The 19,245-nt window shown below is 52.5% G+C and overlaps 1 protein-coding gene across 1 annotated transcript in view; it reads left to right on the top strand.

The window, feature by feature from the left end:
• Window positions 1–3,485: 3,485 nt before the first annotated feature.
• Window positions 3,486–19,245, top strand: part of MTCL1 (microtubule crosslinking factor 1) — a gene marked incomplete at its 3' end in the record, with an annotated part of 119,141 nt that continues 103,381 nt past the window's right edge. Inside the window, exons 1-3 of the mRNA XM_080714734.1 lie at window positions 3,486–4,199; window positions 15,600–15,824; window positions 17,188–17,346. Of these exons, the coding sequence (XP_080570860.1) occupies window positions 15,627–15,824; window positions 17,188–17,346 (357 nt within the window). The 5' untranslated portion in view covers window positions 3,486–4,199; window positions 15,600–15,626. The remainder of the gene's footprint in view (window positions 4,200–15,599; window positions 15,825–17,187; window positions 17,347–19,245) is intronic.

Genomic DNA, 19,245 nt, shown 5'->3' with positions numbered 1-19,245 from the left:
GAGGATCGCACGTGTGAGGACAGCCTCAGCAAATAGTGAAGCTCATCACTAGTGAGACCTTGTTTCAAAATAAAAATAAAATAGGGCTGGGGTGTAGCTCGGAGGTAGAGTGCCTCTGAGATCAGTCCCCAGATCAACGCCCAGCGCCACACAGAAACACAAAAGATGAAAGAGGTGCTGAAGACCCAGAGATCAAAGATGCCCCGAAAGTCTCCGAATCAAGCCGGGCGCGGAGGGCACGCGGTCACCCCAGCATTCGGAGGCTGAGACGGAGGCTCGCGGCTCGCGGACAGCCTCAGCTGCTTGGTGAGGCCCTCCGCAACTCAGTGAGACCCTGATTCAAAATAAAGAATAGAAAATAGGGCGGGGGGTGGAGCTCGGAGGTCGAATGCCCCTGGGTTCCATCCTCAGACCCCGCAAAAAAAAAAAAAAAAAAAAAAACAACAACAAAAATCTCCCAATCAAATAAAATGGGGTACGGTTTTGGCTGTTACTTCAGAAAAAAGAAAAAAAAAACAGTAGCCATTAAAATAACCTATACCATTTTAGTATACGTGTATCCAACATTACCCCATATTCCATAAATGAAATATAATTATGATTTTTCACTAAAAATAATACCGATTGAAACCATTTTCCAAAAGATCGTGAGATGCTGCTGTATATCTGAAAGCACTGTGTCTCTGTGTAAACTGGCTGCGCTCTGGGCTCAGATCATGGCAGAGTTCGTCTTTTTCTCCTAACGTGAATGTTTCAGGGGACATTCACAAGATTGCTTTCTGGGCATGCTGCCATCTACCCAGAACCCCTGACTCTCTTCCTCTAGGTACCAATTATGCCCCCAATCCAATTCTTTTTTTGTGAGTCTGTGGATGGAACCCAGGGGCATTTGACCTCTGAGCTACACCCGCTGCCCTATTTTTTATTCTTTATTTTGAATCAGGGTCTCACTGAGTTGCGAAGGGTCTCACTAAGTAGCTGAGGCTGTCCACAAACCGCGATCCTCCTGTCTCCGCCTGAATGCACCACCATGCAATTCTTTTGATAATAAAATCACTCCAGCACATTCCTAGAATGTCCTTTCAGCAAGGCAACCAGGAGAATAAAGAGCCACCAGGGGGAGCAGGCCTTCCAGGGACAGCTGGAACCTCAGAAAGCCAGTCCACAGCTGGGCTGGTGGCACTCACCTGTAATTCCAGTCCTTGGGCTGAGACAGGAGATCGCAATTCAAGGCCAGCCTCAGCAGCTTAGCAAGGCTGTCCTGAACTGTCATATAGACCCACAACACACTCCCCGCCTGTATTTTATTTCTCCAAATGTTCCAGAAGATATGTCTGAGACCTTACTAGATATAGCACCGAAGTGTGTTCTGGAAAGAGCGCATTTTTGTGCCCCCGACTCCAGGGCTCTATGCACAGCAGAGTTCAGCTTCTAGACAAGGCAGCCGGGCTGTCCCTGCGTTACACAGGCTTTTAAGAAAAATGGCTCTGAAGGCCTATGTGGTGGCGCACGCTAGCTAGCAATGCGCCCAGCCGCGTCTCCAGACGCCCCTGCCGCAGTCCAAGCAGAGGGAAACGCAGGCCTCCCCAGGCTGGCGAGCGCTGCCCTGGCACCCTGTAATTATCACCTGCTCCCTGCAGCCTCAGGCTGCCAAGGCGGAAGGGCAGGCTAGACTTCCCGGCTTGGGCACTGCCCGGCATCTGGCCGGGAGATAAGCACCTAAGCGCTCTATTCAGGGTGATCTCGGGTTCTTTCTTGCTTCAGCCTCGCGCATGCGGAGGTGGCAGTCTTTTTATTTTTTATATTTATTTATTTATTTATTTATTTATTTATTTATTTGCAGGTCTGGGGATGGAACCCAGGGGCATTCGACCTCCGAGCTACACCCCCTGCCCTATTTTTTTTATTCTTTGTTTTGAAACAGGGTCTCACTGAGTTGCAGAGGGCCTCACTAAGCAGCTGAGGCTGTCCGCGAACCGCGTTCTCCAGTCTCAGCCTCCCGAGTGCCGGGATTACAAGAGGCAGCTTCTCCACTTTCTACAGCACCTCCTCCCTCTGAGCTCGAGGCCACTGCGGATGCCAACTGTGGAGTGCAGTGCGCCAGGCCGGACCCCAGCGGGAGCTGCAGCGGGTACCAGCCACCCTAAGAGGGGCGCGGGCACCGACTCTGAACGCAGTTGGGAAAAGACAGTGGGGGCCAGGCCCGAGGGCCCGGGTGCGGGGTGGGCGGAGGGGCCTGGGTGCGGGGCTGCGCAGGGGCACCGCGCCTCCTGGGCCCTGCACTCCCCGAAAGAGGCCGGTGCCCACCCGGCCTCCCTACTTCACCTCCGCTACTCCCCCCCCCCAGCTCCCAGCAATGTCTCCAGAGCCTCCGAAAAGCAAGGAGAGAGCACGCCCGGACCCCCAGTACTCCAGCAATTTAAGTGAGGTCCTCAGTAACTTAGCGAGACCTTGTTTCAAAATTAAAAAATAGCCGGGCGTGGTGGGGTGGGCACGCTTGCAATCCCAGCATTTGGGAGGCTGAGAGCAGAGGATCGCGGTTCACGGACAGCCTCAGCTCCCTAGTGAGGTCCTCCGCAGTTTAGTGCGACCGTTTCAAAATAAAGAATAAAAAACAGGGCTGTGGTGTAGGTCGGAGGCCGAAGGCCTCTGGGTTCCATCCCCAGACCCTAAAAAAAAAAAAAGGCTGGGGGTGTAGCTCTGAGGCAGAACGCCCCTGGGTTCAATCCACAGTACAAAAACAAAAACAAAGAGCCGGGCGTGGGGCGCACGCTGGTAACCCCAGCCACTTTCGGGAGGCTGAGACAGGAGGATCGCGCAGGTTCTAGGCCAGCCCCAGCTACTTAACGAGACCCTTTGCCACTCAGTGAGTCCCTGTTTCAAAATAAAGAAATACTGGGGGTGTCACCCGGAGGTAGAATGCCCCTGGGTTCCATCCCCAGTACCGCAGGAAGACAGACAGACAGACAGACAGACAGACAAACACAAAGGACACACAAAAGAAAAACATTAAAACCCAGGAGGGCCGGAGCGGTGGGAGGCCCTGCGCCGAGGCCCCGCCCCTCCTCCCGCCCCGCCCCTCCTCCCGCCCCGCCCACACCGCGGCCCCGCCCAATCACGACCCGCCCACGGCATGGCCCCGCCCCGGCCCCGCCCCGCGCCGGCCGGCCGGCGGGCGTGCGCAGGCGCGCGGCGGTGGGCGGGGAGCGGGCGCGCGGCGCGGCGCGGCGGCGGCGCTCGGGCGCAGTGATGAGCGGGCGCGCGGGCAGGCTGCACGCCGCCGCCCCGAGCCCCCGCCGGCCCCGGCCATGGAGGCGCTGAGCGGGCCCGCGGACGCCCAGCCGCAGCCCGGCCCGCCGCCGCGCGCCCGCCACCCGCACCCGGCGGCCGAGCGCCGGCGGCCGCACCGCGCGCCCTCGCCCGCCAGGCCCGCGCCCAGGGACCCGCGCGCCCGGCCCGCCGCGCCCCCCGCCCGCGGCCCCGCCGCCCCGCGCGCCCCGGCCGCGCCCGCCAGGCCGCCGCCCGCGCCCCCGGCCGCGCCCGGCCGCCCGCCGCGGAGGAGCGTCCCCGGCGCCAAGGACAAGCCGCCGCCGGCCGCCGCGGCCAGGACGGCGGGCGCCAAGGCCGCCCCGGGGGCCCGCAGGGCGGCGCGCCCCGCGCCCGGCGAGCCGCCGCCCCGCGCCGCCAAGCCCCCCGGGCCCGCGCCGCCGCCCGCCAAGGGCCGCAGGGCCAAGCGCGGCCCCGCCGGGCCCCCCGCCCGCGCCGCCGGGCCCCCGGCCCCCGCCGCCCGCGCCGCCGGCCCGCGCCTCGCCAGCCACACCGACAGCAGCTCCGACCTCTCCGACTGCCCCTCGGAGCCCCTGTCCGACGAGCCGCGCCCGCTCCCCGCCGCCAGCAGCGACGCCGAGTCGGGCACCGGCTCCAGCGACCGGGGGGCGCCGCCCCGCAGCCCCGACGGCCGGGCGAGGGTCGCGGCCGGCTGCCGCGCGGGCCCCCCGGCGGCCCCGGGCCCCGGCGCGGCGGGGGATGCTGCGGGGCGCGCGCCTTCCGAGCGGCCGGGCCCCGGGCCCCCCCAGGAGCCCGGCCCCCGCGAGCAGCCCCGGCCCGTGCCGCTGCCGGCGCCGGCGGCGGCCGAGGAGGAGGAGGACGAGCTGCTGCGGGAGGTGGAGGAGTTGCGCTCCGAGAACGACTATCTCAAGGTGAGCGGCCCGGGGCAGGTGTCTGGCCGCGGGCGCTGCCCCCTGGACTTCACCAGCCCTCCTCCTCACGGGTTCCTGTCCGCTGCTTTCAGCGGGTCTCGGGAACTTAAAGCCAAACTTCTGGAAGGAGCAGCAAGACCTGTCGGGCCCTCTCACCCGCCGGCGGTTCTTGTTTCTAGCGTCCTGCCGTGTCCAGCAGCGCTTAGGGAAGAGGTGTCCTGCATAGGTGGCCGCTGCCCAGCCGCTGCCCAGCCTCACCTGTTGGAGAGGAGAGGGTCACCTCTCGCCGCCCAGCTCTGCCAGACACTGTCAATAAGCGTGGTTCTAAAAAGGCTGCGGTCCAGGCTGTGGACTTGCCTGCCGTTCTGGACAGAACGAGGAGCCTGGTGTCTCAGGGGCCGGGCAGGCAGGGGCCAGGGCTGTCTTCTTTGCTAAACTTTGAGCCCAGAAGGGGTCTCTTGAGCATGGCCTAGATTCGCCAGCGCTTTGTCGGCAGCCACCAGCCGGCTTTCCTGGGTCAGGAGCTGCCGGGGAATCGCAGCCTCTGCCGCACTATTTTCCAGCAGGGCCTGCAGCAGTGGCCTCTTAGTCTTCTTAGCCTTGGGCAGCTAATCTTTTGGAGAAGGGCCGGCTGCAGAATGGAGGGTTTAGATTATGTTGGGGTGACTGGAGAGATGAGAAGGGGGGCTGTACTGAGGGCAGCTGTTGTAAGTTCTTCTAATCCTCAGGTTCATAAGTAACTCCAGTGGTACCAATCTCTTTGTTTCTGTGAAGATCTTGGTGAATATCCGCGCCAAGGGGCAGGGTGGCCCTGCTGCGCCGCGGCTGTGTGATGGGGCTGTTTCCCTGGCAGATGATGGAGGCCCTGCCTGGCCCAGGTTCTGGTGGGCGGGACTGAGAACTGAATTTGCAAGGTGACAGGGGGAGTGGGCAGTTCAAGCTGTATCCGCCAGTAACTGCCGGGGCCTCCTGCACTTAGATCTCTTTTCTCAGCAACTGCTCAACCAGCTGGGTTCAGTAGCTAGGTTAGCTTGTGCAACGAATGAGGCAGAGAAAGGGAGAGGTGAGGAGCGGCTTAGAGCCAGACTCTCCAGCTGTGTGCGCCTCTGCCCCTGCTCTTATGTAATAGACCACGGAGCCGGGCATGAGGGGTGGAAGGAAAGGCGGCCGTGCCCGCGGTCCTCTCGTGCCAGCAGCACTTCTGCACATGCCCAGTAAATGTAAGCTGGAGGCTGGTAGAGATGGTGTTAGGCTTTGTAGTCCCAGCTGTTTACGTGTAAGCCCCGGTCTGCAGTATTTCTGATTGAACCGTGTGCATCCAAATCGAACCCATGACTGCTGAGAAGCAGAAACCAGGATTTCTCTAAAGAAAAGATGCTTATCATCACATCTTTGATGTCAGGGTAGACACTGCGATACTATTCAGAGTTCACTCTGGGGTAACTGGTTATTTGCTTTTTCTTTTCAAGTGCTCGTATTCCTGGGGAATGAATTGCACGTCTGACCCTGGAGTCTGCGTATATGGTGGTTCAGTGGCTGTTCACAACAGTGTAGGGTGTTATTAATTTTTTACTCCTGGAGGCGTTGGGGACCAAACCAAAGGCCTTGCACAAACTAGGCGGGGGCTGTGCCGCTGAGCTACAGCGCGGCCCCAGTGTAGTTACATTATCACAGCTCCAGTCCCACAGTCAAGGGTGCTGTGAACCAGGAACAGAAGGGCCTTGATCAGGGTCACCCACTCAACGGGTGGTGCAGCTCCAAGACCCTCTGCCCTTCTCCCTGCACTGGGCTGCATCTGTATGTCTGCTTTCCTGGCATTAGCTGCTGCTTCAGAGCTGGGTTTTTTTTGTTTTTGTTTTTGTGGACATTCTACCTTTGAACTACACCCCCAACCCTATTTTGTTTGTTATTTTGAAACAGAGTCTTGCTAAGTTGCTGAGGCTGGCTTTGAACCTGCGATCCTCCTGTCTCAGCCTCTCAAGTACTGGGGTTGCCGGCGTGCACATTGCACCTGGCTTTGGAGCTGTTTTATTAACTCAGCATGTTCCCAGTGTCGAGCGTTCCTAGGGGACCTCTGTTTTCTTTTCAGGAGAAGGGACCATAAGGAACACCCCTCTACTAGCCAGTGTGCGGAAAGGCTGTACAAATCCCACTGGCAAGGTTTAATTTGCAGGAAATGTTCAGTTGCAATTTCCTGGGGGGAAAGTGTCATGACCATCTGTTTACTAAGCCCAAGTCTATTCCACAGCCTTTCCTCGGACAGTAGGAGCGAGAAGGGGTGGAGGAGGTCTGAAGGAGGCTGGGAAACCGGAATGTCTGTGTGTGGCGCACATCTCAGTCATTATGAAGCTTCTGTTACCGTGGTTTGACTTGGGAAGGAAACACGAGTCCTGGTGGACATCTCTGTGGGTCGGTGACCTGTCCACCAGTGCAGCACTGGGCTCGCGCCGGTGACCTCGTGGGGCAGAGGGTCCTCAATCCTTTCTTTGCACATAGTGGCTAGAGTGCACACTGCAGACGGGAACTTCTCTCTTGTTTTTTGATGTCGCTCAGGGGTGCAGTTTTCCGATAGCAGATAAAAGTACATCTTTGACCTACTCCTTCAGGAACAACTCTCAAGATCAGATATTTCGCCATCTGTTCAAACTCAGCCCAGACATCCCACGTCAGTACATCCTGGAGGGATGTGCCGGGAGGAGAGCGTCGGGCTCTTTCCTGACTCTGCTGTCATTGCCGTGCGAGAGCGGCACAGTGTCAGGGTTGGAGTGACCAGAGCAGAATTGAACAGAAAAACAGGCCAGCGCAATCCTGGGAGGATGTCTTATTTCTTCTTTTGTTGGTACTGAGAATTGAACCTAGAGGCATTCTACCTCTAAGCTACACCCCCACCCCAGTTTTCAGAAATAGGGTCTCGCTGGGTTGCTGAGGGCCTCCCTTAGTTGCCGAGGCTCGCTTTGAACCTGCGATCCTCCTGTCTCAGACTCCCAAGTACTGGGATTACAAGCGTGCGCCACCATGCCTGGTTTAGGATATCTTATTGATTGGGAAATTCAAGTGGAATTCCTTGGTGTTTTTATTTTATTTATTTATTTATTTATTTATTTATTTTTTGCGGGTCTGGGGATGGAACCCAGGGGCATTTGACCTCTGAGCTATCCCCCTGCCCTATCTTTATTTTTTATTTTGAAACTGGGTCTCACTACGTTGCGGAGGGCCTCACTAAGTAGCTGAGGCCGTCTGTGAACCGCGATCCTCCGGTCTCAGCCTTCCGAATGCTGGGATTACAAGCGTGTGCCACCACGCCTGGCTTCCTTGGTGTTTTAGCATGCTTTTTTTTGAGCTGGATAGAACGTGTAGGGTCGTCCTGACTCTCCATCAGGGACAATGGAGTCAGTAAATGAAAAACAGCCACTCAGTCAGGGAGGCGGCTGTGGTGGGAATACACAGGGAGAACTGCTCCTGGGTTCTGAGGAGCTCAGAGAGTCTGAAATTCAGAAGTGAAGGTGAGCGGCCGTGGGATGGCCCTTGCTTTTTTCCCAGATAAAACCCAGGCACGTGTCCAAGCACAGAAGTGGGTGTTTCTTCCCACAGGCCACCATGTCTGTATTTTGCCTGAGTATCCTAGGAAAGCCAGACAGCCGTTATGCTCCTGGTCCACACACCGTTCTGTCCTGTGTCCACCGGCTTCCAGGTGACTGGCCTGTGTGGCTGTGTGGGAAGGGCTCCTAGCACCCTGACTGGTGCATCATGAGTGCTGGGTAGTGGACCCTGGGGGTGCCAGCATGTGGCAGGGTGCACCAGGTCTGAAGGGAAGGGCTGTTTCCTTTTAGGCCTCTGGTTCTTAGTGAGGCCCTTTGCAACTCAGTGAGACCATGTTTCAAAATAAAGAAAAAACAACAGGGCTGGGGGTGTAGCTCAGAGGTAGAATGCCCCTGGGTTCTATCCCCAGTACTGCAAAAAAAAAAAAAAAAAAAAAAAAAGTAAAGCAAGCAAGCAAACAGAAACTCCACGGACCTCTCTTAGAAAATCATTTATTTCAGGAAGCCAAGATAATCTGCCCTTGTGGCTAGCACTCATTTGTTCTCTTTTAACCAAAAATATAACCAAAAATAATTCTTCTGAAACAAAAAGGAGAGGGCCTGCTAAGTAGCTGAGGCAGGCAGTGAACTTGTGCCCCTCCTGCCTCAGCTTCTGAGGTACTGTGATTGCAAGTGTGTGCCACCACGCCCAAAGTTGGTTCTTACAGTGTGAAGCTGTCCTTCAGATATCAATAGCGACAGGTAACAAATCAAGCTATGTATGTATGTATATAAATGAATAATGAGCTGCCACGTGTGCGAACGGGTAAACCAAAATTAAATGTTGCCATGAAAGCCTCTAGGAAAAGAGTTTAGCCATAAATATAAATAAATAGAAGTCAAATCCGGGATTTCTCAGTGTAAGTGGTGGAAACTGCATCACAATGATGGTGGTACTCAAATCTCCATGTTGCAAACAGTCCCAATCAATAACTATTTTCATGTAAATAACTCCTCTAACTAGACCTAATGTGGACAGTAGGAGCAGTCCTGTGGCTACTGTTACAATAATTCCATTTTGGGAGTTAAAGGCAGAAAGCTAGTCTTGCATAGTAAAGGAGTAATCCCTTCACTTTCCCCTGGGCAGTGGAAGTGCTCCGCAGAGCCCCAGGCAGGCTGAGGCGGCCAGGAGGCTGCCATTGTTCCCAGGGGCAGTGTGGGGCTCAGCCATGCTCCAGGGTCTTGCCACCCAGGCCTCACTACCAGAGTCATGCTGTCACAGGCTGAAGAAGGAGTGGGGCAAAAAGCCAAAAGTCAGGGGAAACGGGGAGGAAGGGTACAGCAACGCTTCTCACAGGAAGGGAAGGGGAGGGTCAGGTGCAGCGGAGATGCTTCAGCTGCCGAGAGCTGCTTATTCTCGCCCCAGAGTGTCCCCTTCCAGGCCAGGATTGTGGTTCATGGACAGCCGCAGCTCCTTAGCAAGACTCTTCGCAACTCTGTGAGACCTGTTTCAAAATAAATAAAAAATAGGTCTGGGAGTGTAGCTCGGAGGTAGAATGCCCTTGCATTCCATCCTCAGTGTGGCAAAACAAAGTCTGGGGGTGTGTAGTTCAGAGGTCGAGCACCCCTGGGTTCAACCCCTAGTACCACACACACGACTTCATTTATAGAGATAGTGATCTGCATTTACGTATCCAGCAGATCTTAATTCATTCTAAAACTGTTGATTGGGGACAGTTTTGTCCTTATTAATTTCTGTGTATGAACAGATAACAGCAGCTTTCCCCTTTTATTTACTACTTCTAAATTATTTCTCCTGAAGACACTGTGTGTTCTGCTTGATTTGATTTGATTTGATTAAACATTTAATGGCTGACATTTTTGGGTTCCACAATACAGTGCATTCTAAAATACAGCAGGCTCTCAGGAAACTAATGTACTGTTAGTTTGAAAATCACTATCCATCATGACCCTAATCCACATAATCACAGTTTTTGCTTTTCAAGTGGCTGCTGCTAGCTTACATGGTTTATAATTTGCTTCTCTCATGACTTCCTTCCAACAAACCTGAAAATTGTTTTCTTCAGGGGAAAAAAACCCCAGTGAAACAGTAACAGATTCAGCTCTAGAAAGAGTTGAAACACTGGCTCTCCTCCTATCTCTGCAGCAGTGGTGGGAAGCCATTTACACTCGATTCTTGACTTCTTGTCTTTGGAATGGGTTAGGGTTAGCACGGTTGCCACACGCTGCCGTGTTTTCCTGAGGACCAGTTGCTCTAATGGATTACTTGTACAGTCACTGTTTTGACGATCTACAGGCTAAGCTGTTTATTAGTTGATACTGATGGTGGGCTTTTATTTTTGTGTGTGTGGTACTGGGGATTGAACCCAGGGGCATTCTACCTCTGAGCTACGCCTCCAGCCCTATTTTTAAAATTATTTATTTATCTTTATTTTATTTTATTTTTTTGGAGGTACTGGGGATAGACAGGGTTTCACTAAGTTTGGGGAGGGCCTCCTCACTAAGTAGCCGAGGCTGGCGGCGAACCTGCCATTCTCCTGTCTCAGCCTCCCCAGTACTGGGATTATAAGCATATGCCACCACGGCCGGCAATGGTGGGCTTTTAACAGTACAGCTGAGTCTGTTAATCTTTTATCTGTCCTGGGCATAGCAAAAATTCTGTAGTATTGAGTAGGAAGAGCTTGTGCACATTTGGAAGTGGACAGTGTGGGATTGTAGTCTGGCTCCCGTCCACCAGCGGTGGCTGTAGATGTGACCTCCAGCCAGCCAGTTTGGTTTCCTTGTCTCTAGAGTGGAGGTAATCTGTTCCCGAAAGGGTCATGGTGGGGCTAGCAGTAAGTTAAAGTTTTTAACAAAGGGTGTCTTCTGTTTTAGAAATTTAGATAAAATATGAATTACAAAAGCAGTGATTTGGATATGCCTAATTATGGTCTCCCACTAGTTTTCTCTTCAGTGCAGCTAATATTGGTGATTATTTATGCCAGAAATAGGAGCCATTTGCATCCCCTGATCATGGTCTGGAGGCATGGGGAGTGTAGGCCTTGCGGTTTTCTTTTCTCTTTTGGGCCTAGAATGGCTGTCCACATCCCTGTATTTCATATTCAGCACAAAATTCACCCAGATTGCAAAGTCTGAAAACTAGAGAACATTTTTATACTTTGGAACTCTACCTCACATATTATGGCTGTGTCTGATTAAGAGCTTCTGCTTGAGTAACAGGTGATTCCAGACATTGATGACTTTGATCTTTTTTTCTTTGCAGTACTAGGGATTGAACCCAGGGGTGCTCTACCTCTGAGTATACCTCAGCCCTATTTTATTTTGAAATAGTCTCACTAACATGTTGTGTGATTCTCCTGCCTCAGCCTCTGAAGGGTTTTGGCTTCTATAAACACATTTTTTGGAAGCAGAAGCAATCACAAACAGTCCCTTCCATGACAGAAGCGCCAAAGTCGCTGTGCATCGTGTTGATTTAGTGGTGCACATACTGTGATCATTACTAGCTATGCACTTTCCCTCCAGCTGCTCTCACATTGCAGGTAGGGTCTTTATCAACGTCTGACTCAGGGAGATTTGTGGAACTCGACCTTGATTTCTGAATCAGACCTATTTTATATTTTTATTTGGAAACAGGGTCTCTTAAGCCAGCGTGGCTGGCTTCGAACCTGCGCGATCCTCCTGTCTCCGCCTCCCAAGCGCGTGCGCCACCATGCCCAGTAGCTTTCTGCTCTTCATCAAAAGAGTAGCAACCATAGGTCAGTCCTCCAGCCTTCGGCCTCCACCGGGCCCCTCCAGCATGGGTTAGTGAGGCATAGTCCTCTCGCCCAAGCCTCAGTGTGGGCTCAGGCATTGGCGACCCCTTCACCTTTGTCAAAGTGTGGGAGCCCTTTCCTGAAAGAGGCGTGTCCTCTGAGGACCCTAGCCGCGTGACCACTGCGATGGTGAGGCTTTCTTGACAGCCCATTGGAGTAGCCTCCATTTAGGGCCCTGGCTGCTGCGCGGTCGTCATCTTGACCCGCCGTGTGAGGAGAGCCTGGGAGCTCGTGCGGTTGGGGACGCGGGCTGCTGTATTTGCTCTCTTCCAAGAGAACCCGTGGCAGATGCTTCTCATCGCTGTGATCAAAGCAGTGGGTAAGAACGAGGCTCGCTCGGCTCACAGTTTGAGAGGTCCGGTCCTTGGTTGGCTAACTCCAAGGCAGAAAGGCACAGTGGAAGAGAGGGAGGAGGAGAAGGGAAGGGAGGGAGAGAGGGCGGAAGGAGAGGATGGAGAGACACTCTCCAAGGACACGTGGCCTTGGGCATCCCAGCAGCCACCTCCTGTGGTCCTGCCAGCTCTGCCTGCAGACCTTCCTAGACAGTAGTAGTCCAGGATGGATCCTGATGGGGTCAGAGCCCTCATGACTCAGTTACTCCACCTCTGAAAATCCATGCGTTGCCACCCGGGGAGCTTTTCTGATGACCTTTTGTGTTTAAACCCTAACACCATTTTCTACACTGGAGGTGACCTGGCCCCTTTTATGCCGACCGTGCCTTCCCACGAAGATTCCCAGTTTATTTATTGTACTTCCTGCACCTATTCTTACCCAGGAGAAACTCATTTTGGGAGGCTTCTTTCTGCTTCCTGCCAGTCTCCCTGAAGCTGTGTTGCTGGGAAACGCTTGCTCTTTAAGTCCCGGGATTAGCGGGAGGGAGCGCTGGGAGTCCAGGAGCCCACTGAGTGGCCAGCGAGCTCACAGTTGAGAGTCCACAGTTAGGAAAGGTGCTTTATTCCCTTGAGCCTCAATATTTATTGTCTATTTACTTTGGGTACTAGGGATTGAATCCAGGGGCATTGTACCTCTGAGCTACATCCCCAGCCCTTTTTTTATTTTTTATTTTTTGGTGGTACTGGGGGTGAAACCCAGGGGCTTTTCTACCTCCGGGCTTTACTCCCAGACCTATTTATACTTTATTTGGAAACAGGGTCTCACCAAGTTGCTGAGAGCCTCACTAAGTAGCTGAGGCTGGCTTCGAACCTGTGCGATCCTCCTGTCTCAGCCTCCCAAGCGCTGGGATTACAAGTGTGTGCCACCACGCCCGGCTCCCTTTTTTTTATTTTTAATTTTGAAACACACTCTCACTAAATTGCTGAGGCTGGCCTCAAACCTGTGATCCTCCTCCTATTCCTGAGTACTTGGGTTACCATGCCCCACTTATCTATTATTTTATTTTATTTTTTTGTGGTACTTGGGATAGAACCCAGGGGCATTCTACCTCCAAGATAGATCCCCAGCCCTTTTATTTTTTGTTTTGTTTTGAAACAGGGCCACACTAGGTTGCTGAGTCTCGCTAAGTGCTGAGGCTGTCCTCCAACCTCTGATCGTCTTCTCAGCCTCCCATGTACTGGGGTTGCAGGTGTGAGCCACCACCACGCCTGGCTTTGAGCCTCAGTGTTAATAAAATAAATAGCCATGACTGAGTGCGTCTTATTCGGGAGGCATTATTTGAGCCATCAGCCAGTGAACAAGTCAAGAAAATGTCTCAAATGCTATCCTTACTCTTCCTTCCAAATTGCTCCTCATTAAACTCTTTTACGGTGCTTTAGCAGAAGTGTCTCCCGCATGTGCAGCCGTATCTATGGGTTTGGAAAGCATATATATATATATATTTTTTTTTTTGGCGGGCCTGGGGATGAAACTCAGGGGTATTTGACATCCGAGCTACACCCCTTGCACTATTTTTTATTCTTTATTTTGGAACCGGGTCTCATTGAGTTGTGGAGGGCCTCACTAAGTAGCTGAGGCTGTCCTTGAACCTCGATCCTCTGGTCTCAGCCTCCCACCACGCCCGTTCTAACTTTTTATAATTAGGCTGCAAGACGGGAAGAAAGCAAAGGCGCAGTTAAGTCCAGCTGTGGCCATTCTGTAAAAAATATGGCCTAAGTGTTCACTGATGTTTGTGTGATTTCATTCCACAAAGTCTCTATGAGAGCCTACTGTGTGTGTTTGCTGCTGTGCGGGAAGAGTAAGGAGACTGACCTTCGAGTGCTGGTGGCCAGCGGAGGGGAGAAGCTAGAGAAGGCGGAGCCTGGAGATGGGCTGGAGGTTCCCGCCCCGCAGGTGCACCCAGTGAGAGGTGGGGGAGGGCTTGAGAAGAAAGGAGCCCTGCCGTTTTTTTTGGTGGGGCGGAGTGGCCTGCTTTACATATTAAAGGTAGCGCTGTGGCCTGGTGGAGGAGAGGCCTGCTGGGGAGCTGGAGTCTGTGAGGCTGAGGGGTGGGGTCCTGGACCAGGGTGCCTGGAGGGAGGCCCCGGAGAGAGCCAGCCCAGGAGGGGAGAGTAGGCGGGGCTGGCCGGTGGGCTGCCTTGGGGTGGGCCCTGGGTGGAGGTGGGGAGCCGGGGTAACGCTTAGCTTCCCTTGTCAGTAGGCAGAAAAATTTTGTGTGTGCATGGTACCAGGGAGGAACCCAGGGGCATTCTACTATCTCAGCTACACCCCCAGCCCTATTTTTTTTTTTCTTTCTTTGAAACAGGGTCTCACTAAGTTGTGGAGGGCCTCACTAAGTAGTTGAGACTGGCCACAAACCGCCACCTCCTGTTTCTGCCCCCCAAGTACAAGGGCGCACCACCCCTCCCGGCTTGTTTAAAGATTTTAATTAGCTTTATTTGCAGTTTCTGAGTCAGAGTGTTTGAGTGGAGGAGACTGGTTTTATGGAGAGGACTGAAGGAAGCAGAAGCAGAGGACAGAGCGCAGACTGGTCTTCAGCGCCTCTCCTCCTAGGGCGGGGACAGGGAGACACCAGAGAAATAGGAAACTAGTTAACACGGGTCATTTCAGGTTACTCCCCCAGGACAAAGCAGAGTGTCATTATTATTGAAACCGGCCTCTTTGGGAAAATTTGCTGCTATCTCTCTTGAGTTCTCAAAAGGTTACACAACAGCTCAGTTTTGGTTGGCGACAAGGAGCTCTAGCGTGATGACTTCATTCTGATTTTTGGTGTGGTCTGTGGGCCTCGTGGAGGAGCTCAGCCCACAGCAGTGTTTTCTGTCCTGTTTAACATCCTTCATTCAGAGTGACTTCATGCTGATGACAGAGAAGGATGGAGATGTGGGAAATAAAGGTGCAGGAGCGGACAAACCAAACCAGTGTCTGGTTGAGATAATGTTTCGTTGCTAGAGTCTTGTAGTCAATGCTGAGTTTGTCTAGTGGGAGAGAATTTTAGAGACATTTGCCGGTATATGCTAATTCCAGGCAGTTAACAGTTACTATCCCACTAAAACTGATCTCCTTTTTTTTGGGGGGGGGTTTACTGGTGATTGAACCTAGAGGCATTCTACTTCCAAGTTAACCCTCCAGCCCAATTTTTATTTCTTATTTGGAAATAGGGTCTCACTAGGTTACTGAGAGGCTGGCTTTGAACCTATGACCCTCTTGTCTCAGGCTCCCCTGTACTGGGATGACAGCATCATCCCTATGCCTATTAGTTGATGTCCTTTGAAAACAACGCCTGACTCCTCTTAATATCTGCACTGTGCCTTCACGATCCAGGTGTAGGTGAACGTTGGGTTTAAATCAAAGAACGTTGGGTTAAAATCCGCAGAGTTGATTTCATTTAAGGAAATGGTGGAGGCAGAGTACGTTCCAGGAGGTCCCACTGAGAGGCACCAGCAGGCCTCTAGTTTCTCTGTGCTTCAGACAGGTATAATGACGGACCTCAGGTGATCATTTCCGGAGTGCCTTGCTGGTCAGGCAGGTGCTCCCACGAGCCAGTGGTCAGGGTGCAGGGACTGTTAGGTGTCGAGTGGGGTGAGCAGGTGGGCACGGGAGAGGGATGCCTCTGTGGGAACGGTTGAGCTCGTCGTCAGCTCTGTCTGCTTTCACAGGATGAACTGGATGAGCTCCGTGCAGAGATGGAGGAGATGAGGGACAGTTACCTAGAGGAAGATGTTTACCAGCTGCAGGAACTTCGGCGAGAACTGGACCGCGCCAACAAAAACTGCCGGATCCTGCAGTACCGTCTCAGGAAAGCTGAGCAGAAGAGCTTGAAGGTGGCGGAGACTGGTCAGGTGGACGGTGAGCTCGTCCGAAGCCTGGAGCAGGACTTGAAGGTGAGCCGGGTGCGAACAGGCACCGCAGACACAGGCTTTCCTGGTGGTGTGGTGCAGTGCTGGGATCCAGCCCAGGCCCTGTGCATGCCCGCCAAGGGCTTTAGTCCCAGCCACGCCCTGTCCCCATACACAGATGTGCTCTTTTTCTGCTTATGTCTGTCGAAGTAGACTTCAGCATAAACATTCTGGGTTTTTGATGGTGTATAGAATGTTTATAGTCATACAACTTTGCCCAAGACTTACATCTGTCATAAAATGAACTGAACTAAACCTTAGAACTCAGAGTAAAAGATCTATAAGTAAAGAATACCTGCTAGTTGATTTGACAATTAGATAGAAATTATGCAGAGAATCCTAAAGATCTGAAGTGTTTAAAAATTAAATCTGTTGATTATCGGCTCAGTCCAGGTTCACTGTGTATTTAGTTATTTATTTAGTGGTGCTAGGGGTTGAACCCAAGGGCTATTCTACCTCTGAGCTATACCCCTAGCCCTATTTTTTTTTTTAATATTTATTTATTGTGGTAGTGGAGATGGAACCCAGGGGCTTTTCTACCTCCGGGCTATACTCCCAGACCTATTTTATATTTTATTTGGAAACAGGGTCTTACTCAGTTGCTGAGAGCCTCACTAGTAGCTGAGGCTGGCTTTGAACCTGTGCGATCCTCCTGTTTCAGCCTCCCAAGTGCTGGGATTATGAGCGTGCGCTACCAAGCCTGGCTATTTTTTTTATTTTGAAACAGAGTCTCACTAAGTTGCAGAGGGCCTTGTTAAGTTGCCGAATCTGGCTGTGAACCTGCAATCCTCCTGTCTCAGCCTCCCAAGTACTGGGGTTAGTACTATGCCCAGTTCTTTCTTTCTTATTTATTTATGGTACTGGGGATTGAACCCAAGCACACAAAGACATTCTACCTCTGAGCTACACGCTCAGTCTTACTCATTTCTAATTTTGAAATGGGTCTCATACGTTGTGCATTGCTTTGCTACGTTGCTGAGGCTGGCTTTGAACTTTCCGTCCTCCTGTTTCAGACTCCCACGTACTGGTCTGACAAGCTTGCACCACTACACCCAGCTTAGGCCTGTGCTTTAAAGCTGACCATCTCCCTTAACACTCTTTTTTAGGATTCAGAAAGGCCAAAACTCAAGGGAGGGTTGAGTAGTGGTGATTTCGCTGAAGGAGAAATAAGATCATGAAGTAAGTGATCCCGGGCCATTTGCAGAGATGGGAGCTAGGTGAAGAAGGCGGAGCCCGGCCCTTGCTTGGTAGAACTGTATCACTTAAATGGTTCTGCCTGTCAAGCCCCTTGAACATAACCTCAGCTCACAGAGCTGTATGCCTTAAAGCCATGTCCATTCCTCTGCAGGTGGCCAAAGATGTGTCTGTGAGGTTGCACCACGAGCTCGAGACGGTGGAGGAGAAGCGCGTCAGAGCCGAGGACGAGAACGAGGCGCTCCGGCAGCAGATGATCCAAGTGGAGGTGTCCAGGCAGGCCCTTCAGAACGAGCTGGGCAGGCTGAAGGAGGTAACGCTGCGTGGCCTCCTCCTGGGTGCTCGCACCTGGGCCCCACGTGGGCCCTTCCTGCGTGGAGAGCGGGAGCTGGCAAAGGAGGGCAGGCCTGTCGGTGTGGTTCAGGAGCTAGTGTTTTGCATGTTTTCCCCTAGCATTGTAAACAGACATACAAAATAAAAACTCCCCAAAGAAGACTAGAACAACCGGGCGTGGTGGGCACGCTTGTAATCCCTGCGCTTGGGAGGCTGAGACAGGAGGATCGCACAGGTTCTCAGCCAGCCTCAGCTACTCAGTGAGGCTCTCAACAACTTAGTGAGACCCTGTTTCCAAATAAAGTATAAAATAGGTCTGGGAGTATAACCCGGAGGTAGAAAGCCTCTGGGTTCCACCCCAGTACCACCAAAAAAAAAAAAAAAAAGAAAAAGAAGACTAGAACAAAGACTGTATGTTGCCTGTAAAGCTTAAAATATTTGCAAGTTGGCCCTTTACAGAAAAGGCTCGCTGAGCCCTGGTCTACGCCTCGTGTTTATACTTTCTGTTTAGTCGGGCTGGCCATTAATTCCTTCACAGTGTTAGAGTGGGGGATATTCTTGCCGGAACACTGGATTAAGCGGTAGCTTTTTCTTGAGTCTTCACTGAGATGGTTGCTTTGGTTGTCTGTGAAAGCTCTGTAAACATAATATATGCTATTTCTGTTCATTATTTATCCAGGGTGATTTAAATACAGATTTTTTGGAGGAAATAACTGTCCTAGCAAAGTGTTCAAGAAAATGAATACATAGATTGTTCATTTGTATGCAGCAGTGTGAATCGCGACTTGCTGTTGACTTCCATAGATGCTGAGTGCTTTCTTGGAAACATCCTGCCTGCTGGCACAGTTACAGCCTACTGGGGAAGGCTTTAAGATGCTGGGTCAGGCTCCCGTGTCGCCTGCTGATGGCCTTGCTTAGCCGTTTATTGTATTGGGGTGGAACGCGGCCGTTTCCCGAGTCACTCATTCCCCATCCGTCCAAATGTCCAACACGAGCCTTGGTCCCGGCAGCCCTCGCTCCGAGGAGGACACGTGGCTGCGGTGCAGGCCTTGCTCAGGCCCACGATTCAGTCTGGCACACAGGCAGCAAAGCCTGGAGGGGTGGTGAGCGCCGCTGCTGCATCGTCCTAGCGCCACGCACAGGGTCTGGGCATGCCATGTCTGCCTTCTTTGACCGTCTGTCACCCACGCCCCGCTGGAGTGCAAGCCCGTAGGACGGGGATGGGGCTTGTCTGCTCACTTCACTGGGGCCCTGTGCCTGGACCAGCACCTCACACCTGCTGAGCGAGGGCATGGAGGAAGGGGTGGTCACGGCTGCCGGTGGATGCGGCAAGGCGGTGCGGGGAGAGATGACCTCCTGCTGGCTTTCCTATGGTGGCGCGACTCCCAGGGACTTGCCGCAGGACGGGGCTTGGTCTTCTAGGGGATCTTTACCTTCCTCTCCCTTTGCTTTAAGTTTGCCAGATGACCTCCCATAACTGTTCCCTTCTCAGGGTTTCCAATCGGGCTTGACCTTGGGGGTGTAGGAAATACTGTAGAAGCGTGTTTATAACATCTAATGCATACACTTGTTTTTGTGTCTTTATATATGATGTACTTACACGTTTAGAAATGCGGTCATCCCTTGATATCTGTAGGAGGTTGGTTCCAGGAGCACCAGAGATGACAAAATTGGTAGCGCTCAAGGCCCTTTTATCAAATGGAGTATTTGCATATAACCTATGTACGTCCACCCATATAATTTAAACCGTACCTAATGAAACATGAATGTTATGTGGTTAAACTATATTGTTTAGGGACTAGTGACAAGAAAAAGTTCTGTACATGTTCAGCATGAGCAGAATATTATTTATCTGGAATTTTTTTGTGGTATTGGAGAT

This window comes from Muscardinus avellanarius (assembly GCF_963383645.1).
Source record: "Muscardinus avellanarius genome assembly, chromosome: 17".
NCBI classification, from domain to species: Eukaryota; Metazoa; Chordata; class Mammalia; order Rodentia; family Gliridae; genus Muscardinus; species Muscardinus avellanarius.
This window is presented reverse-complemented; position numbering and strand designations above follow the sequence as displayed.